Raw genomic sequence first — 17,765 nt, forward strand, 5'->3', positions numbered from 1 at the left:
TCTGACTTTCATTCTCTAGCCCCTAATTTTTCTTTATAAGGACCATTGAGACTGCGTTGGGTCCACTAAGACAATCCAGAATAATTCTCCTATCTCAACAACCTTAGTTTACTTACACCTGAAAAGGCCCTTTTGCTCCATGAGGTTTGTGTAGTTCCTGGGAGTTAGAACATGGGCATCTTTTTTGGTGGTTATAGTGGTGAGCACTGTTCTGCCCACCACAGTGGTTTTCTTTGCATTTATCCTGTTTTAGGTTCACTGGTCTCCTTGGACCTAAAGGTTTATTTGTTTTCCCCAACAAACTAGGAATATTTTTATTTATGTATTTTCTGCTCCATTTTCCCTTTCTCTCCTTCTGGGATTTTATTAAATGTATTTTAGATTGCTTGTTATTGTCTCACAGGTGATGAAATAAAATAAAACGTTTCTGTCTCTGTTTTTCAGATCTGGTAATTTCTATTCGTCTATTTTTATCTTCACTGGCCTCTTTTTTCCTGCAGCTTTCACTTTGCTCTTAAGTTTACCCAGCAATAATTTTGTTTTTTCCCCTTTATTATGGATGATGTTTTCTTGCTTCTTTGCTTGTCTTGTCCTAGTGGATGATACATCGTATGTGGGTCTGGACTGTGTTTCGTTGTGACTTAGTATGTACTGTCTTAGCATTACATTCCACTTAGTTCTCCACTTCCTGCTCCACAAGACAAAAAATCAGTCTTATATAAGGGACGAACACTACTGGACCACTATTAAAAGATGGATAGGGTATATTTCTTTTGTTCCAGAATTCTCCAAATCTATTTTATTCCATTGCTTCAGTACATTTTGTTGATTCTGTCACTATATTGTCAGGATATTGCAGATTTTAGAGGAATGATTGTCTATATAACTACCTTTAAAGCATACAAATGATTTTTTCCCTAAACCGCATCATGAATATGAGTCTACATCTCACTAACAGTTGTAAGACTGGACAGGTCCACAAAAGTGGCTTCTTTTTTCCCTGCTTCTCATGAACTCACTTTGGTAGTGACTAGAATCTACTTTCATTAAACAAAAATGAAAAAAAAAACACATGTATATAAGTAATCCCAATGAGAGTGTTGAGATTTTTACAAGACTTTTTCATAGAAAAATTTTTGACTTATAGTAAGTATGTAATAATTGCTACTATTTTTTAAATTTGCAAAAGGGAGGTTTTTCAAATGCAGTGCTTTCCTTTTTACTCTCCAGCACTTTAGAGTGGCTGGACAATACTACATCACTTACATAGTCATGAAAGAAACAGGGCTCTAGATGGGAGGAGGTGGAATTTGAGAACATGAAATTATAGAATTGTAGGTACAACCTAGAATCATAAAATGCTAGTTCTGAAAGTGATTGTAGCAGCATACTGTAATTACTTTACATATGAGGAAACTGAATTTATGGAATTATTTTTGCTATAAATATTTATTCATGTGGACAATAATTAATACCACCACTACTAATAGCATTTAGGTTCCGTACAGCATGTTTTACCATGGAACTTTAAAACACACCGGTGGGCTGGGTGCAGTGGCTCACGCCTATAATCCCAGCACTTTGGGATGCCAAGGCGGGTGGATCACCTGAGGTCAGGAGTTTGAGACCAGCCTGGCCAACATGGCGAAACCCTGTCTCTACTAAAATTACAAAACAAAATTAGCTGCACATGGTGGTATGCACCTGTAGTCCCAGCTACTCAGGAGGCTGAGGCAGGAGAATTGCTTTGGAGACGGAGGCTGTAGTCAGCCGAGATCGTGCCACTGCACTCCAGCCTGGGCAGCAGAGTGAGCCTCCATCTCAAAAATAATTTAATAAATAAAATAAAACAAACACACCAGTGCCTAGAAATCTTAATTATTGATAAAATGAAAAAAATCTTAATGATAGAGGTTCCTGACAGTAAAATAGCTTGTAAAATGTGTTGAAAACTATGAATTAGCTGATATTGGTGCCACTGCAAATTATGTAAGTAAATTTCTCATTTTGGTGACTAGCTGAGTATATCAAAGAGGAAAAAATTCAATAGGAGATAGATCCGTTGAGGCTATTTAGTACAGGAGGCTAGTTATGGGATGTTAGAAGAATTGAAAAGAGGTCAACCCTAGATTAGTGTAAAGGTAAACTGAGGCTGGAGCCGAACCGGGAACGAAGACACAAGGCAAATGGCAGTGAGAATAGCCTTTATTAGGACTCGTGGGCGAGGTTCCTCGGTCCAAAGGTGCGGGCCGAGGAAGTCGCGCTGAGGGAGGAGGGTAGGGGCTTTTTTATAGCCCAAGAGATAGGGAAGCTGGTTGTACAAACAGAGCCTGGGGGGTCTTGAAACTACTAGGGCAGGAGTCCAGTAAGGGTCATGAGGAAGGAGTCTTTGGAAACTGTCAACCGAAACTGCTGTTTACGAACTTGTGGAATGCAGGTGAGCTGCAGGTCATGGGGGAGTGTGGTTGCCCAGCCGGAACCTCTGACGTATGCAAGTCTGCGGGTGTGTTCAAAGAGAAAGGGAAGTCTCGAACAAAGGACCTGCTACGCCGGGTAACGCCGCCATGTTGGGTCTAGATTCCTGCCTAACAATGAACAATCCATAAATGATCCCTAGGGCTAGAGGGGCAGTGGGAGAAGATGGTGTTATTAGCATCAGGGAGCTCAGGCTATAAAACAGAGGTGGAACTTGGGAGAAGTGGCCACCTGAGAGATCTGTTGATGGGCATGCTGGGAGGGTCACATGGCAGAGCTAGAACTCTGGAGAAGGGAATCGCTCCAGGAGAGTTGGAGCCTCTGTGAGGACTGCCTGTCTGAGCTGGAGCCACAGGGTGGGGTTGGCCTGGGGAGAGTCCTTCTCAGTAGGAAATGGAAGCTCACTGATTGAGAAAAAGAGATGGGAGGAAATACTTACTCTCTCCTCTCTTTCAGCCCACTAATATTTATATTTGTATTTTTATTTCTTGTTCCTTTGTGTATGATGTGAAGTAGAATACTGATTTTATTTTTCTCTATATAGTGAGTATAGTGAGAAATATTCCCAGCCTCATTGGCTAAATTATCCATCATTTCTTCAATAATTTATAATGCCACATCACCATAGTTCATGTACTCATATCTTTGAGTCTGTTCTGTTCTCTGTATTCATTTCCACTGACTTTCACGATTTTAATGACTGCATCTTTAAGTGTTATATACCTTGGTATCTAACAGGGACAGTCTGCTATCCATTGCCCCTGTTCTTTCCAGCTATCCTTAGTTATTTGTGGATCTTTATCCTTCAAAATTAATTATTGAGTCATTTTTACAAGTATATTAGTCAAAATTCTCCAAAGAAACAGAACAAAAGAGTGTGTGTGAGTGAGAGAGAGAGATTGAGATTTATTTTAATCTCATGTGAATTGTGAATTGGAGGCTGGCAAGTCCCAATTTGCACCAATTTGCAGGGTAGGCTGACAGGCTAGAGACCCAGGGAGCAGTTGATGTTGAAGCCCAAGTCCAAAGGCAGGCTGATGGTCAAATTCCTCCTTGTTCTGGGAAGGTTCTTCTTTTTTCTTTTTAGAGTCTTCAGCAGATTGGATGAGGCCCACTCATGTTTGCTTTACTCAAAGTCTACTGAGTTCAGTGTTCATCTCATTAAAAAAATACTTTCATAGAAGCATCTAGAGTGTTTGACCAAATATCTGGTTACTGTGGCTTAGAAAGTTGACAGGAAATTAACATGACAACAAGATTCCTCAAAATAGTATTTCTCTTATTTTAATTTGAATTACATTGAATTGGTATGTTGATTTTGGAAAATTAACATTATTGGAGTATTGAATTATTCTGTCCATGAATATAACATGCCTCTCCATTTATTTAAGTCTTTCCTTACATCCTTCAATAAAATTTTAAAATTTTCTGCATAAAAGTCTGCATGTATTGTTTTTGTTGATATTGTAAATGGCATTTTATATTATATTGTATTTTTGTTTATTTAATGCTAGAGTAGTAGAATACTATTGATTTTTTAAGATGACAGTATATCAGCCGTCTTTCTTAGGAGTTTTAACACTTGGCCTGTGAATTTTCTTGGAATTTTTATTTATGGGATGATATCAGTAGAAATATTAGTAAGTTTACAGTTTTTCGTTTAATTTTTTTTTTCTAATTTTATTTCTTTGTCTCATTGTGCTGGTCAGTACTTCCAGTATTATGCTGAAAACTTTTGTTGCTAATGGATAACTTTTTTCTTGAAAGGAATGCTTCTAATTTTTTTTTATTGTGAATAATATTTTTTTCTAGATATCTTGGTAGGTGATCTTTATCAGTTACAAAAGCTATTTTCTACTCCTAGTTTTCTGTGAAATTCATTTTTATCATAAAAGGCATTGAACATCATTTTTTTTTTTGCTTAATCTTTTGAGATGATAAAATGGTTTTTCTCGTTTAAACCATTAATATACTGAAATTACAATGATGTATTTTCTGATGTTGAGTAAGTCTTAATTTCTTGATTCTTAAAAATAAACCATAATAACTTTAACTTCTATAAAAGAGACCCCTGGTGGCAATTAGATTTTTTAAAATGATTTTTGCATTTATGATTATGAATATAATTTAGGCTAAAATTTTTTGTTTTCTTCTACTGCTTTTGTCTAATTTTGTTACCTTAAAAGCTATAGCATCATATTTTCTAAAGCAACTTGTACTAAATAGACACCGTCTTTCCTTAACATTTGAATAACATCTAGCCTTTTTGACATTTTTGGGGAAGGGGTAGGGAGGAAGATAAAATGAGGAAGATTTTTTGATAACTCTTTCAATTTTTAAAATAGCCCTAATCTATTTAATTTCTGTATTTATTATACCAAATTTTGCAAGTTATATTTTTTCCAGAAATTTCTTTCTTATCTAGGTTTTTCGATTTATTGTTTTCATAAAATTCTTGCATGATTTTCAAAACTCTGTTATCTCTTTAGCTATCTCCTTATTTTATTTATTTAATTTTATTTTTTAGATACAGGGTCTTGCTCTATTGCCAGGATGGAGTGCAGTGGCATGATCATAGCTCACTGTGGCCTTGAACTCCTGGGCTCAGAAGATCCTCCTCCCTAAGCCTCCCAAGTAGCTGGGACTACAGGCATGCACCACCATCCTCAGCTGATTTTTAAATTTTTTGTAGTGATGGAGTCTGACTATGTTGCCCTGGCTGGTCTTGAACTTCTGGCCTCATGCAGTCCTCCCACCTTGGTCTCCCAAAGTGCTGGGATACAGGTGTGATTCACTGCACCTGGCCCTTTCTTATTTTTAATAAAGAAAATAATTTTGGCCAGGCACGGTGGCTCACGCCTGTAATCCCAGCACTTTGGGAGGCCAAGGCAGGAGGATCATGAGGTCAGAAGATTGAGACCATTCTGGCCAACATGGTGAAACCCCATCTTACTACAATACAAAAAATTAGCCAGGCATGGTGGCATGCGCCTGTAGTCCCAGCTACTCAGGAGGCTGAGTCAGGGGGAATTGCTTGAACCCAGGAGGTGGAGGCTGCAGTAAGCTAAGATTGCGCCGCTGCACTCCAGCCTGGCAACAGAGTGAGACTGTCAAAAAAAAAAAGAGAGAAAATAGTTTTATGTTTTCTATTCTTTTTTGTTTAGTCTTACAGAGGTTTGTTTACCTTGTTAGTCTTTAAAACACAAGCAGACTTTAGGGTTGTTGATGATCTCTTGTGTTGGATCTCCATGTCACAGATTTTTTTCCTTTGGGTCCTTTGTTCCAGGAATGAGGCTGGGGCTGATAGTGGTGGTGAGGAAGGAAAGGAGAGCAAGATTTGCTCTTGCTTCACCCTTCCTCCAACCCATGATTTCCTGTTATTTCCATCTGACAGCAAGTAGAATAAGGACTTGAGCAGTAAGGAGGAGAATATGCTTTGAGAGGGGTTGAGGGGTCCAGGGAAGAGTATAGTGTGAAAAGATGGAAAATCTCAAGACATAGCTGCAGTGCAAAGGAGAGCTATGGTCTTGGGGCAATAAATGGCAGTGGATGCATTAGGTCAGGGACTGTCTTATTTCCTCTCAAGTCACAGGCTACCAGAAAGGCAATATCTGAAGTTCTCACAAGACTAACATGTGCTAGGTTAAATAGAGAGTGGTTGTCACTAATAAATCAAAGTATTACTAATAGTAAATGATTCATTCTGGAAAGCCTTGGGGCTTTCTATTAGGGCTCTTAGGGCCTCTACCTTATAAGATGCTAAGCCTAGACCAATCTGAGACATGAAAAATATGTATTTCTAACAAGTTGTAAAAAATTAGTTATACTCTAATTTGTTCCCAAAATAATTTAATGTGACTGTGCTAACAATAATGGAAATGTCTCTACCCTGAAAAGCTAATTACAGTAGTTCCTCCTGTGTCTGTGCAATCATCTTGGATTGATTGTGAAATGCCAGTAGGGGAGGCATTGACAGTTATTAACTCTACTTCTTTGTAATATTTGCTGTTGTTTTGTTTTTGAGGGTGAGAAGATGGCTTAAAAGTGGTCTAGGCCGGGCGCGGTGGCTCAAGCCTGTAATCCCAGCACTTTGGGAGGCCGAGACGGGCGGATCACGAGGTCAGGAGATCGAGACCATCCTGGCTAACACGGTGAAACCCCGTCTCTACTAAAAATACAAAAACTAGCCGGGCGAGATGGCGGGCACCTGTAGTCCCAGCTACTGGGGAGGCTGAGGCAGGAGAATGGCCTAAACCCGGGAGGCGGAGCTTGCAGTGAGCTGAGATCCGGCCACTGCACTCCAGCCTGGGCGACAGAGCGAGACTCCGCCTCAAAAAAAAAAAAAAAAAAAGTGGTCTAGACTACTGTGTATGACTTCCAATACCAAGAGGTTGGAAGGTATTCAAGCACTTTTCAGTCCGGTTAAACTCAGAGGAATACCTTCTTATCAGGCAGGTTTTACATTTTATCTGTCATTAGGCCTACTCAAGAATACAAAATAAAAAGAGTAAACTTACATCAGGTAATAAGGCAAAAAGAATTTTAGTAACTTCTCACAGCATTCTCCTCTGCTTTCTTGCTCACCAGTCAGTTGGCGGGAGGAGTGTAATAGACTAGGAAGGGGCATGTGGGAACTTTTTGGGTGTTATACATTTTTTCCAAAACTTGGTCTCGATGGAGGTTCACATGTGTGTATAAAATACTTATTAAGCTGTATAATAAAATTTGTGTGCTCTATGTATATTATACAACAAAAATGTGTGATTTTTCTTTTATTTCCTAAAAGGATAAATAATACTAAATACATTTTTTTTTTACTAAGTCAGAAGAGGTTATATAAATGTGTTGCTCCTTAACAAGACTTTTAATATCATCTTGAAACTCCATTCTGTGGCTACCATGATGAGCTGAGTTCTTACTGTCTTTCATTTTGATCCTCAAAGCTGCTTTGCTTTCCGGAATATTTTAAATTAAGTAATTGATGTTATTTTGCATTTTGTTGATCTTATACAGGTTAGAAATAGCTTGAGGAAGTTTAGATAAAAAGCAAACACCTATCTAAACATGAAAAGTCATCAACAATGTGCTGCATATTTAAGTATTAGGTAAATACAATTTAGAGGTTAATAAACTACCTGCTTTATCTCCTTCATATTGGTTTCGTTCTGCTTTCATTGGTTGTTTAATGAGAATAGATAACACAAAGAAAAACCTTTGTATTAAACTAACATGCTTAAATTTAGATTTGAAACATGTAAGAGCAAAAAGTGGTAGTTAATAGGAATTTATGGTAAAGCTCGTCATAATTGTGAATATTCAGTTTATTTGTATTAATAGTTTATCCAGGTTTCCTACTATGGTAGTGGTTAATTTTACCAATTTTACTATGTTTATTACAGACTCCTTGGTTATGTACAATGGACTTGGGATTTCCAGCTTTCTTTTTCTTTTTTATTTTTGAGATGGAGTCTCGCTCTATTGCCCATGCTGGAGTGCAGTGGCATGACCTCGGCTCACTGCAACCTCCGCCTCCCGGGTTCAACGGATTCTCCAGCCTCAGCCTCCTAAGTGGCTGGGACTACAGGCACCCGCCACCATGCCCAGCTTTTTTTTTTTTTTTTTTTGTATTTTTAGCAGAGACGGGGTCTCGCCATGTTGGCCAGGCTGCTCTCGAACTCCTGACCTCAGGTGATCCACCTGCCTCGGCCTCCTAAAGTGCTGGGATTACAGGTATGAGCCACCACGCCTGGCCTCCAGCTTTCTTAAATGATGAGAACTAACTCCTTGCTTCCCTTTGACTCTTGTTTTTATAGGCAGCCCTGCAAGTTGGGGGCCATGGAGAGAGGCTACACCAGTGTCGAGAAGTCATGCTTCTAACTTACAAATCCATCCCCATGCAAGTGGATGGGGAGCCCTGTAGGTTGGCCCCAGCTATGATTCGGATCTCCCTGAGGAATCAGGCCAACATGGTACAGAAGAGCAAGAGGAGAACATCCATGCCTTTACTTAATGAGTGAGTCTGCTCATGGCCTACCTTGCTTAACACGAAGACCTTGGAGAGGAGAGTGCAGAGCATGTGCATGGTCTGGGAACCTCACTGTGTTGGGAAGAGGAAAAAAGTCCGGGAGACTCAGCAGTTCCTTGGTTTCTCTCATGGGAACATATAGAGTTTTTTCCCCTTGTTTATTGTACAGTTCCATACCCTTCTTTTAGTAGTTATTACTGTACATGAGATAGATGATTCTTCTTCACTGACCACTTGAGAATATATTTACTGGGACTCTCAGAAAATCATTGAGAGGGATTCTAGGGTGGTAAACTGTGTTCAGGTAAATGTGTTTTTGTTTGTTGTGTTTCAGGGAAGCACATAGTTAGCCTGCTCTTTACTTAGGTCGCTTGGAGAGTGTTGGTTTCTCCAGTCGCGGCTGGTTGGCAGAGCTGGTCAGTGGCTGGCCTCTATCCACATTGCATCTCTTTCTGCCTGCCAGCGAATTGTTCCCTTCCTGATGTTCCTATTTTGGGGTCCTGTATACTCTGGTGCTTCAACTCAGCATTGGCTTTCTGGGCAGCATCCTATTGTCCAGACATAGCCTGACCCACTCTTTCTACCCTTAAACATGTGGTATCCCTCCTGGAGTTTTCCTTTCTTAGGCATTTTAATAAACTGACTTGAGGTAAGGTAATAATGACTAGATATTTAGAATGCATATTCATTATATAGTGTGTCTCACTCCAACTAGTGATTAAGTGTCTGTGGGGTTGGAGAAGGGGATGGATAATGAACGGAAGTTTTGGCATCTTTTGAATATTTCCTATATATCATGCTGTATGCCTAAGGCCATTTCAGGGCTTAGCCTTGTGTCATTCTCTGTCACAGTGAGGGACTCTCAAAGGTGCTTCTCCCGTTTGTGGCCTGTCATGCATGGTTATCTATTTGCACTGAGTGGCTGGCTTCCTTGTGGTGCCTGTAAAGCAAGGGCATGCTTTGCCATGCATTATGCAGAAGTCCCTAGAATAGCTGGCAACACAGGTGCCCTCACTCACTACCAACACTTACTGTTCTCTCTCTGTGGTGGCACATGTTGATGAACAGGATTAGATAGTGCTCTCAGAGTATTCCAGCTTTTGGCATCTGGGTCTCAGTTTGGAGCTGGGATAAAAAATCCACTCTGTCCTCTCCTTCCTTCTCTCCCAGAATCCAGACTTCCCCCAGAATTTTTCCTAGATTATTTTCCAGAGGTGTTTTTTAGTTACATGTCTTTCTTTGTTTACATTTTGCATTTAGTGAAACTCCTGACTCATTCCTCATGCTGCCTGCCCTCCCTGCCTTTACCTTCTGTTAAGTTAAATACACAATTGCTGAGGTTATATTTTAAAAAACGTGGAATGTCAGTAGTTGTATATGGTTCATCAAATTTACCCTAGAAATGTTAGAGTTAAATGGACCATGGATTTTCCAAAAATCTATGAAATACTAAGTGAAAAAAATCTCTGAAACTGCACTATAGTCTATGTTGTTAGGTCACTTTTAGATAGTTTGTTAAGAAGATATGCAGAAGCTAAAAGTTTTTACTATGTATAGGCAGAGAGCTCACAGTCTTAGGCCTGCTTCTTCTGTATTTAAGAACCTTATCAGACATGAAATGGTTTTCAGCTGGTTTAGTTTTAAACAGCTTTTTACCTTTGTGTTAAGAATTCGTATTTGCTCAGCAACCATATTAAGAATTCATTTGGCTTTCTGCACCTATAGAAGCACATAAAAAGAATTGTTTTCTTTTTGTACTCATGGCACATGTGATATATGATGGCATTTCTTGTAGCACTTAGCTATGCAAGTGTTCAAGAAGCAGCCTCAACTTAAAAATACTGTTACTGGCTGGGTACGGTGGCTCACACCTGTAATCCCAGCACTTTGGGAGTTCAGGTGGCCAGATCACTTGAGACCAGGAGTTCAAGACCAGCCTGGTCAACGTGGCAAAACCCCATCTGTGCTATAAATACAAAAATTAAACAGGTGTGGTGGCACATTCCCATAATCCCAGCTACTCAGGAGGCGGAGACACCAGAATCTGTAGGACCACAAGGCAGAGGGTACATGGAGCCGAGATTGCACCACTGCACTCTAGTCTGGGCAACTGAGCGAGACTCTTGTCTGGAAAAACAAAACAAAACAAAAACCCCAAACAACAACAACAACAAACCCCAAAACTGTTATTTACTTTCTACTACAGGCAGTGGTGCCTGCATCCAGGCCACCCCATGCCCTCTGAAAGACTAAAGAGAAATGGGAATAATAGTATAATTTTCATTTTATTAATGAATATTTGTAAGACTTAAAAATAACAAAAATCTTTATTACTACTTGTGAAAAATTATTCAACACTTTATTTTCAGAAAATCAATACAGATAGCACATTTTCAAAAGAAAGCAAAAAAACCTAGTCACCATGTAATATTTGCTTACTAAACCTTAATTTCTCTCATTCTAATCTTATTTACCTTCTATGATTAAATATTTCTTTTGATTTTACCAGAAAACCTTGTTTTGAAATCTAAGGTCTTCCACTGGATTTCCAAGTGGAGTTTCAAGTTCAAGGTCAGCCTTTCCTCTAAGACTTTTCTAGAAGTTTTCTTCCACCTTCTGAGTCCTTCAAGCCTTTCTCTGCTTTGGCCACCAATTGTGTGAAGTGCACCATTTCGAACAATGAAGAAAGAGAAATTTGAAAGACATTTTCTTTATTTCCTGCCTTCCTTTCTTTGCCTGTCTTCTTTTTTCTTTACTCAAGGAGAACTAGTCGAAAATATCTTTGGAATTTTTAGCTTAAAAACCTCTCTCTCTCTCTCTCTCTCTGTGTATGTGTATGTTAGTGTGTGTGTGTGTGTGTATGTTTGCGTGTGTGTGTGTGTGTATGTTTGCGTGTGTGTATGTGTGTGTTTGCGTGGGTATGTGTGTGTTTGCATGTATGTGTGTGTTTGCATGTGTGTGTGTGTTTGCGCGCACGTGTGTGTGTTTGCATGTGTGTATGTGTGTGTGTTCCCAATAAGAAGAAGGTGGCTGTTTAATTCATCTTTAAAAATTAGGCTCCTTTCACACAGCATGTTAATTGGATATTCGAGACGTAAATGCTGTGGCTCCCTTAACAGCAGTTCCCTTTCCACTTAGATGCCAGTTCACCTTGTGGTTCTGCCCTTTCTCTGGGAGACTGTATCTCTGGTCTGTGTCTTCAGCCCAGAATTTTCTTCTAAAAATTGAAGACTCATACCCAAATATCTTAGTTGACATTTTTACCTTAATGTCTCATAGTAACTTCAAACTACATGCTAGAAACTGGACTCATTAACTTTATTTCCTTGGCTTTTTTCCCCACCATTCAGTGAGCCTATTCCATTCACAGTTGTACACAGGAAACTACCATCCACTCATTTGTCCTGTTCCTGGCCTCTGAGGTTCTCTCAGTCACTTCTACTTCTATACACCTGTGTTAGTCCATTTTTGCATTGCTGTAAAGAAATACCCAAGACTGGATAATTTATTTATTTATATTTATTTGTTTATTTATTGAGACAGAGTCTCACTCTCTTGCCCAGGCTGAAGTGCCATGGTGCCCTCTCGACTCACTGCAACCTCCGCCTCTCGGGTTCAAGTGATTCTCCTGCCTCAGCTTCACGAGGAGCTGGGACTACAGATGTGCGCCACCATGCCCAGATGTATTTTTGATAGAGACAGGGTTTCTCCACGTTGCTCAGGCTGGTCTTGAAGTCCTGGGCTCAAGTGATCTGCCCGCCTCAGCCTCCCAAAGTGCTGGGATTACAGGCGTGAGTCACCGTGCCCAGCCAAGGCTGGGTAATTTGTAAAGAAAAGAGTTTTATTTGGCTCACAGTTCTGTAGACTGTACAAGTGTGGGACCAGCATCTGCTTGGCTTCTGGTGAGGCTTCAGGAAGTTTACAGTCAGGGCATAAGGTGAATGGGGAGCTGGCATATCACATGGTGAGAGAGAGAGCAAGAGAGGGGAGAGGCACCATACTCATTTAAACAACTGATTGTCACATGAACTCAGAGTGAGAACTCACTCACTACCCCAAGGAGGGCACCACGTTATGAGAGATCTGCCCCCATGACCCAAACACCTCTGACCAGGCCCCACATACAACATCAGGGATTCTGTTTCAACATGAGATTTGGACGGGATACGTGTCCAAACCATATCAACATCCATCAGGGTAGCTACCACATTCTTTGAACTCTATCTTCTATTTATTTCCCAAGTCTTTCCCTCTCATCCCCTCTATCCTCTCTACTGCTAAGGCAGCCAGAGTTCAAAGGTCATGTGAGCTACCTCTCAGCAGCATTACTACAATACGCTTCTGACTATTTTCTTGTTCCCACCCTTGCTGCCTTCACATAATCTGTCTCTTCTGATATACCAGTTAGATTGATCCAAGAATCCCAAGCCTGTGTTCCTTAGCTTTGCAGACCTTTTCAATCACTCCCTTCTTCATTCTCTTTGCTCTTTGTTCCAGGGAAGATTGCTGTTCCTGAAACAGTAGCCTGTCTCCTACATCATCCTGGTTTTGCTCTCAGGTCCTCTTCTTGCAGTGCCCTCTGCACCTCTTTATCTTCTGCTAACTCCTCGCTCACAGCTTAGGACCCCATTGAATTACTACTTTTTCTGATAAGCCTTTTCTGTCTACTTCTAGCTGTTAGATGTACCTTTACGTGCTTCAGTGGTGCTCTTGGTTATTTCCATGACACTACTTATTAAAAATAGTGTAATCATGGATTTACTCCTCCCTTCTCTGCTCTGTGGGGAGGCCCTAGGCTTTTCCTCTTAGGATCCCCAGTGTCGGTCATAGGTCCTGAGATACAGTTACCTCTTGCATCAGTGACTCACACATGAATCTATTCCATGAGGCTGTCTCTGCTGTGTTTCTCAGAAATTGCTTTCTAAGATAACATAAGTCTAAAATTTTGTGAATATAAAACTAATATCAAATGTGTTTTGATCACATTGTCTTATAAGTGAAAGATACATATTTAGTGATTTCAAGCTATGGCCCACATGGATAGAAGGGATTTCCATGAGAAATAGTTAACTAATAGGGCTTCATGATGCCACTAGATCTTCATTTATGCGAAAGGAAAAATTAATGTTTCCTAAAAAATATTTCTTGGCTTATAACCCCATTTGCCATTACTATACACAAACTAAAAAGTTAGGTCCCACTGTGTCCAGAAGCTCCTCATTTATATGGGAGCATATATCATTTTATCATAGCGTAGGAATCGACACAGACTATGACCTCCAGTAAATACCTTCCCCCCACAAAAAGGAATAAGCAGATGTATCTAGGTTCATATTTGTATGCTAGTAACATGATAAGCTGGATTATGTTCTTTATTTGAAAGGTGCCATTGAAGGAGAATAGAAACAAAATCACCCAGGTATTTCAGGAGATCTTCAATGAACTGTTAATAAATAGATAATATTATCCTTAGTTCACTAGTAATTAAGGCTTCATTGTTAAAGATGATCATTTTAACCAATGGCCAGATTTCTAGTCAGCAAACTTTGAATTGAGCAATCGAATTCCATCATCCTAGGCTGCTGAGACGTATTATATTGGTTGGAAATGATAGTGCTTGGAGGATAACACAGACAGAGAGAGGCTTGGACTGGAGTTAACTCATGGGTGACTTTGTATGAAAAGTTATGTATCCTGCAGAACAGAGAGATCCAGGGAACTAGGTCTAATGCAGTTCCAATGAAACTCTTTAAATAAGAGAGTGGAGAGAATAATTATGTAAAGTCAACAAAGCATTTTGGGTTTAGTTTCTTAAATTCTACATTTTATCTTTTCTAGCAGCTGCTGTAGACTCCATTATAAAAGAAAGGAGAAAAGGGAGAAATCTGTGGTTTGATTTTTCTACCCAGAATGTGGGTAGAATGACAGCAATACAGTGATAAAGTGAGACTTTCTTGGTATTACCTTTGGAGTTTTTTAAAAGCCTTTATTGTTTAACTGAAGGAAGTTGAAGTTTTGGTTGAGACGCTTTTTAAGATGATTGTCTTTTGATGAGTGTTCCTATAAAGCCTGGGGAAACCTGATGGCTGTGTGATGAAAGGGTTAAATTGACTTTGAATCTTTTCAAAGATGAGTTTACCATGCCAGCCTACCACTCAATATGTAAGTGTGTGCCTTCTCTCCTTGGGTGTCCTGATGGGCCTGAGCAAGGGAGACCATGGTCATCCCCCCGCACCCCCCGACCTGCTGTCCTGCATCCACCCCAGCCTGGCCCCACTCCAGTCTGTGACTTGCCTAGAACCAGCGCCTCCTGTGTGTCCTGTTGGCTTTGTTGCTATCACCGGCTTTTTTTGGATTATTTCCGTGGCTGGCTTGGTTTTCCTTTTCCTTTCCTTCGCTGTTTGGTGATGCGCTCATTTAATTTCTGTTTAAATTTTGTGTGTCTCTCTTTCTCTCCCCTGGCTTGTTCCTTGTCTGTCCACGCTGTCGCTGACTCTGTCTTCGCTGCTCATTCCCTGCTGCCTCTAGTATTCACCAGGTGCAAACTGCGGACCTGCGGCGAGTGTCTGCTCCCCCCGGCTCCTTCACCATGTGAGTACCGTGCTGTTCTGTTTCTACATTTTCTCCCCAGCCTCGTCTTCTCAGGGTTGGACTACCTGTGTCCCTTGCCTTCACAGGTCTGTTCCTCAGATAAGGAAGCCACCTCACCAGAATTGCTTTCTGTTGCCCTCTTTGATTTGAAATGAAGCTGTGAAGTTTTTTATGTTCTATGTGCTTCCATCCTCTATCTAAGTTAACAGTTCAATTTTTGGATGAGATACTTTAGGGCTCATGGTTGCCTGGGGTTGTGCAGAATTCCATACTAAGCATTGGTTTTTATGGAAAGTGCATAATACCCTTAGTCTATGTCATTACTTACAGCTCAGAGATAAGCTTGAGGAAGTGCCTGCAGCCCTCAATTTCTGGATGAAACCTTAAGATTATGCATGGAGTTTTGAGTGTGTGTATGTGCGTATTTCTATTTTGGAAGATCCATAGTTACAATAAAAGTTCAAAGACCCCAAACTGTCACTGAGTTAGCAAAATGCATTTTTATGTATATTTAGGACATTCTGCTTAATGTAGTCCAGGGTATTATTTTTTTCTAGTGAAAACAAAAAGTATGTTTTTTAGCATTTCAGCTCAGAATTATTTTGTGCTCTGGACTCTGCTTTGTCCTTGGTTTTCTCCATATCACATATGCTTGTCTAGCATTTATTATGTTTCAGGGACTGTTACAGATACTTTACATATTAATTAATTTACTCTCCCAACAACCCTTGGCCATATGTGGTATAATTATCTCCCTTCTATGCATGAGGAATCTGATAGAGAGCTTAAGGAACTTGCCCAAGGTCACACAGTTAATAAATTATACAGTGGGATTCAAACTCAGAAAGTCTGGCTTCAAAGTTCATGTTCTTAACAATTTGTAGTCTGCTGCCTTTCATCTGTCAGGATCCTGTATATTTCTCAAGGCCCACTTGAATGATTACCTTTCCAAATAATTCTTCTTTGATTCTTGCTGTCAGAGTTAACTATACTCTCACTGGAGTTTATCATGCATGTATCTGTTACAGTTCTCAAGGTTTAATTTGGTGTTAATTACTTTAACTCTGTGTCTGTGTATTTCACACAGTAGGCTATTTGAGATGATTGGCAATATCTTAATATGAATTTTGTGTTCCCAGACCTGTTCAGAGATTTTTAACATGAAGTATTCTGAAGCCAAACAATGATTGGTTGGTTTTCTTGGTGGAATGAATGAATAAAAGAATACATGTCTAAATAGAATTGTACGGTATATAACATCTGGTGATATATATGATAAAGCAATTCCTAAAGTTCAGTTATATAATCCTACTTTCAACCCTCGTCTTATGCATACTAATTTATTTAATCATTAAAATATGTATTTATTCAAAAACCTTTATTTTACACTTGCTCTTTGTCAGACACTAGTTTATGCTTTGTGTCTAGCGGTAAGCACAACATGGCACTACCTTCCTGGAGCTTACACTTGAGCAGTCAAAGAATCAATAAGAAAATAACATTTGATTGTCAATTTGAATGTTGTGGCTGGAGTAAAATTGTGTATTCTATATAGGCTAGTTCAGTAAATGGAGTTTAAGGAGTAGAGTAGCTGCACGTGATCATTATTTCTAGTGACTACATTGATCGTGACCAAAGAATTGAGAATGTTAATAGCGGAAACGCATATGATAGTCATCCTGTTTCTATCATGGGTTACATTTTGGTTGTATTTACACTTTAGTCATATATCTTAAATTGGACTGGTTTATCTCTTTTTCCACGAGTGTGTGTGCTATGTACAGTGAAGTGAATGGTCATACTTGTTTCTCTAGGGTGCAGCAGGCACTACGTTGTGGTTACTTTAAAACTTGAATGTTAATTTGAAAATATTTTATATCTACATATGATATATATTAAATATTACATGTCATAGATTTCCTACCCATAGGTAAAACATTTATATGATAAACATTAAATCAGGATATTATATTAAAAATCAGATAATAAAACTTTATGGAATACAGCAAGGAATGTGGAGAAAAGTTTAAGCACAATATATGCATTTTGTCTTTTTATGTTATAGCAGTGAGGATAACCTTGATTTACTCACACACCAGTGTTTGCTAATTTCAACAATGTTGAGAAAACCATGGTAACATTGCTTTGGTCCTGTAGAAGTTAGGAGCCCCAGTATCGTGAAGTGAGTTTTTACATATTTTTGTGGGGGAAGGGAAGGGGATTGCAATCTCATCGGCCATTCTCTGCTCAGAACAACTCTTTTTTACAGATGATCTTTTCTTTGGGTGAACCCTCTCTTTATGCTGCTCTTGAAGCAATTGTTCCTTCCTTGAAGAAACTTGAAGTAATCTTTTTTTCTCTCTAGCTTTCAGAAGACTTTTTCTCCAGGGATGGAGTACGTGGTGGTAACAATGCAATGCATAAATTATTAGGAATTGCAACATACTACTAATGCCTGTGTATATGCAAAATTTCCAGTTTATTCAAAGAAAAATGAAATTTTATGTTTTGATCATATATGACAACCTATGAATTGATGAATTTTAATCATGGAATTTAGTGGTCTCATCCAATAGGACAAAACAAAGCAAACAGAGTATTTCTCCACAAATCTTGTACAGTGCAACTTAATGAATTAATACATTCTTTATAATTGATTGGCTTCATGATGAAG

General features: G+C 39.3%; 1 protein-coding gene across 2 annotated transcripts in view; it reads left to right on the forward strand.

Moving 5' to 3' along the window:
- DGKI (diacylglycerol kinase iota) overlaps positions 1 to 17,765 on the forward strand; it is a 312,556-nt gene that overhangs the window by 133,958 nt on the left and 160,833 nt on the right. For both annotated transcript variants that reach the window (XM_033193175.1, XM_033193176.1), the window contains exon 19: positions 8,289 to 8,488. In XM_033193175.1, the coding sequence (XP_033049066.1) occupies positions 8,289 to 8,488 (200 nt within the window). The remainder of the gene's footprint in view (positions 1 to 8,288; positions 8,489 to 17,765) is intronic.

The sequence above is a fragment of the Trachypithecus francoisi genome, unplaced genomic scaffold (assembly GCF_009764315.1).
Source record: "Trachypithecus francoisi isolate TF-2019V2 unplaced genomic scaffold, Tfra_2.0 Lachesis_group4, whole genome shotgun sequence".
In the NCBI taxonomy this organism is placed as follows: Eukaryota; Metazoa; Chordata; class Mammalia; order Primates; family Cercopithecidae; genus Trachypithecus; species Trachypithecus francoisi.